Here is a 2,580-nt window from a genome sequence, read left to right as displayed (position 1 = left end):
AGGGATCGGAGCTTGGAGACAATGGCCAGATTATGTCTCTGTTGCTTGTTCTTTCGGGTGTTTTCATTTCACGATTCTCTTTGAACACCTTGCAGTTTAGTCCTATTTTATGAGTTGATCTGGACTTTTTCTTCACTTTTTTTTCTGAGCTAAATTAATTGTTTCACCTCTCCTTTTTGTCCACCTCTATATGTAGTTTCGTATTCATGGTGCTCTGTCGTAGTTGCTCTTGTTCATTTAGCTATATTTAATTCATATTTGAGTGTGTTACAATACTTCTTTCCTTTTTTTAAAACTTTTATTGGGGGAGGTAGCGCGGACGTCGCGTGCGTCCGGTCGGTGCGTCGGGCTGCAGGAGAAGATGGCGGTTTCCACAGGCGTTAAAGTTCCTCGTAATTTTCGCTTGTTGGAAGAACTTGAAGAAGGACAAAAAGGAGTAGGCGATGGTACGGTTAGCTGGGGCCTTGAAGATGATGAAGACATGACACTTACAAGGTGGACAGGCATGATTATTGGGCCACCAAGGACAAATTATGAAAACAGAATATATAGCCTGAAAGTAGAATGTGGACCTAAATACCCAGAAGCACCTCCATCAGTTAGATTTGTAACCAAAATTAATATGAATGGAATAAATAATTCCAGTGGAATGGTGGATGCACGGAGCATACCAGTGTTAGCAAAATGGCAAAATTCATACAGCATTAAAGTTGTACTTCAAGAGCTAAGACGTCTAATGATGTCCAAAGAAAATATGAAGCTTCCACAGCCACCAGAAGGACAAACATACAACAATTAATTTTAGTGGATTTAAAACTTGTCTTAAATCAACAACCTTCTATTCATGTTAATGTCTTGATTAAATATCACAATGCAAAATACCCACACATTAAGTAAGATAATTCCAGCTGGTAAACATGACCTGGACATCTGTAAGAGTATATTTAATACATGTACACCCATTATGTTTTCAGGTAACAGGAGGAGAATTCAGCACAGTTTTTTTTCTTGTTAAGGCGCCGTCATTTACACATGAACCTGGAGTACTCAGAGTGGAGCTCAGGTTTCCAGGTGGAAGAACAGTGAGAAGTGTCAGATGGCTGTGCAAGCAGATGCGTTTCTGAAGAGAAAGCTCAAGAAGGAAAACCCAGAACGGCGTGCTCTTGCTTAGTGAAAGAGCTTCCGTTGAAATTGTCTAAAATAGCAGGTACAATGAATATTGTCACAAGATGTGTTCATTTTTGAAGCGGTATAGGTGCTGACTACTAGTAGTATCAAAAACACGTTCAGGATTGTTTTGATACCTGTATTTATAATAAAATTGTTGTGGGGAGGTGGACGGATTTCCGTTACAAGCTGTTCCTGGGTGTTCCATGTACCAGACGCGGTGAAGAGTTGTTTACAGTCTTTGTTGGACAAACCATGCATTTACATTTAAATGAAATCAACAAAAAGGAAATAGATGTATGGATATGTGATTTTGAGATTAACGTTAGTCTTCAATTGTAAATAAAATGTGGAATGTGTCCTCAAAAAAAAAAAAAAAAAAAAAAAAAAAAAAACTTTTATTGGAACTTTTTATTGGTAGATACATTTGGATTCTCGCTGTGTTCTTCTCATAGTAGCTTTGTGTGGAGGTTACCTGCTTACTTCTGTTCATTCCGGTTTTTCTTGATCAGCAATAGCACATGCATCTATGGGGTGAGTGAGGAGTTGGGTTGAGTTACTTACTAGGTTTCTTAGTCCAAGAGGGTGCTCTGTTGGTACAGCAAAGTGCAGCTCTTATTTTTTGGTGCCAAGGAAGGTAGTATTTCTTCCAGTTGTATGACTCCCTTGTTTCTGTGAGACCTTTAATTTCCACTGCTTGGTTTTTTTTTCACTTCTTTAAGAGATGCCTCCCCCTCCAAGTCCTCCTCCTCACTCAGAACTGGTACATGCCTCCTGCTGATCCTCTGACCCTACACTTTCAAGTGTCTTCCTTTTGATTATTTTGTAGCCAAGTCCATCTGATCTCAGAGCTGTTCTGAAAGTTCCCCCATCCTGAGGGAGATGCTTTCCTCCTGGTTGTGACATTTTTACCGGGGTGTTCTGCCACCACTAGGAATCTTGCTTCAGTCTCCTGATTCTGTGTGATTTTCACCTGACTCTTTGCTCCAGTGTGGGCTTTGGAGCCAGTCTGCTGGTTCTGTATGTTTATTTCCTCCCTGACGTGTAAACTGACGTTTGTAGTGTTCTAGTTATGATGCAGACGTGCCTTTTTGGACTGTTTCACTTGCTCTTCTTGTTGATCTTTTTATTGTATTTATTTTTGACTCCACATTTCCCTCCCAGTTTTATTAATTGACATACATCACTGTATAAGTTTAAGGTATACAAAGCATGATGGTTTGATTTACATATTTTGTGAAATGATTAGTACATTAGGTTTACCTAACATCCATCTTCTCATATACTGGGTTGGCAAAAAAGTTCGTTCAGGTTTTTCTATAACATCTTACAAAAACCTGAACGAACTTGCTGACCAACCCAACAGATAAAACAAAAAGAAAGAAAAACAGAAAAAAGAAAAATAATTTTCTC

At 39.0% G+C, this 2,580-nt stretch overlaps 1 protein-coding gene across 1 annotated transcript; it reads left to right on the top strand.

Moving 5' to 3' along the window:
- The first annotated feature begins 312 nt into the window (after positions 1 to 312).
- On the top strand, positions 313 to 1,537 carry LOC309810473 (ubiquitin-conjugating enzyme E2 variant 2). Its single transcript, XM_082632500.1, has one exon. The coding sequence runs from the start codon at positions 362 to 364 to the stop codon at positions 797 to 799; it is 438 nt and encodes a 145-aa protein (XP_082488626.1). The 5' UTR covers positions 313 to 361; the 3' UTR covers positions 800 to 1,537.
- The last annotated feature ends 1,043 nt before the right edge of the window (positions 1,538 to 2,580 follow it).

The sequence above is a fragment of the Mesoplodon mirus genome, assembly GCF_964341445.2.
Source record: "Mesoplodon mirus genome assembly, chromosome: 9".
Taxonomy (NCBI): domain Eukaryota; kingdom Metazoa; phylum Chordata; class Mammalia; order Artiodactyla; family Ziphiidae; genus Mesoplodon; species Mesoplodon mirus.
Note: the sequence above shows the minus strand (reverse complement) of the source record. Positions and strands in the feature narration are given on the sequence as shown.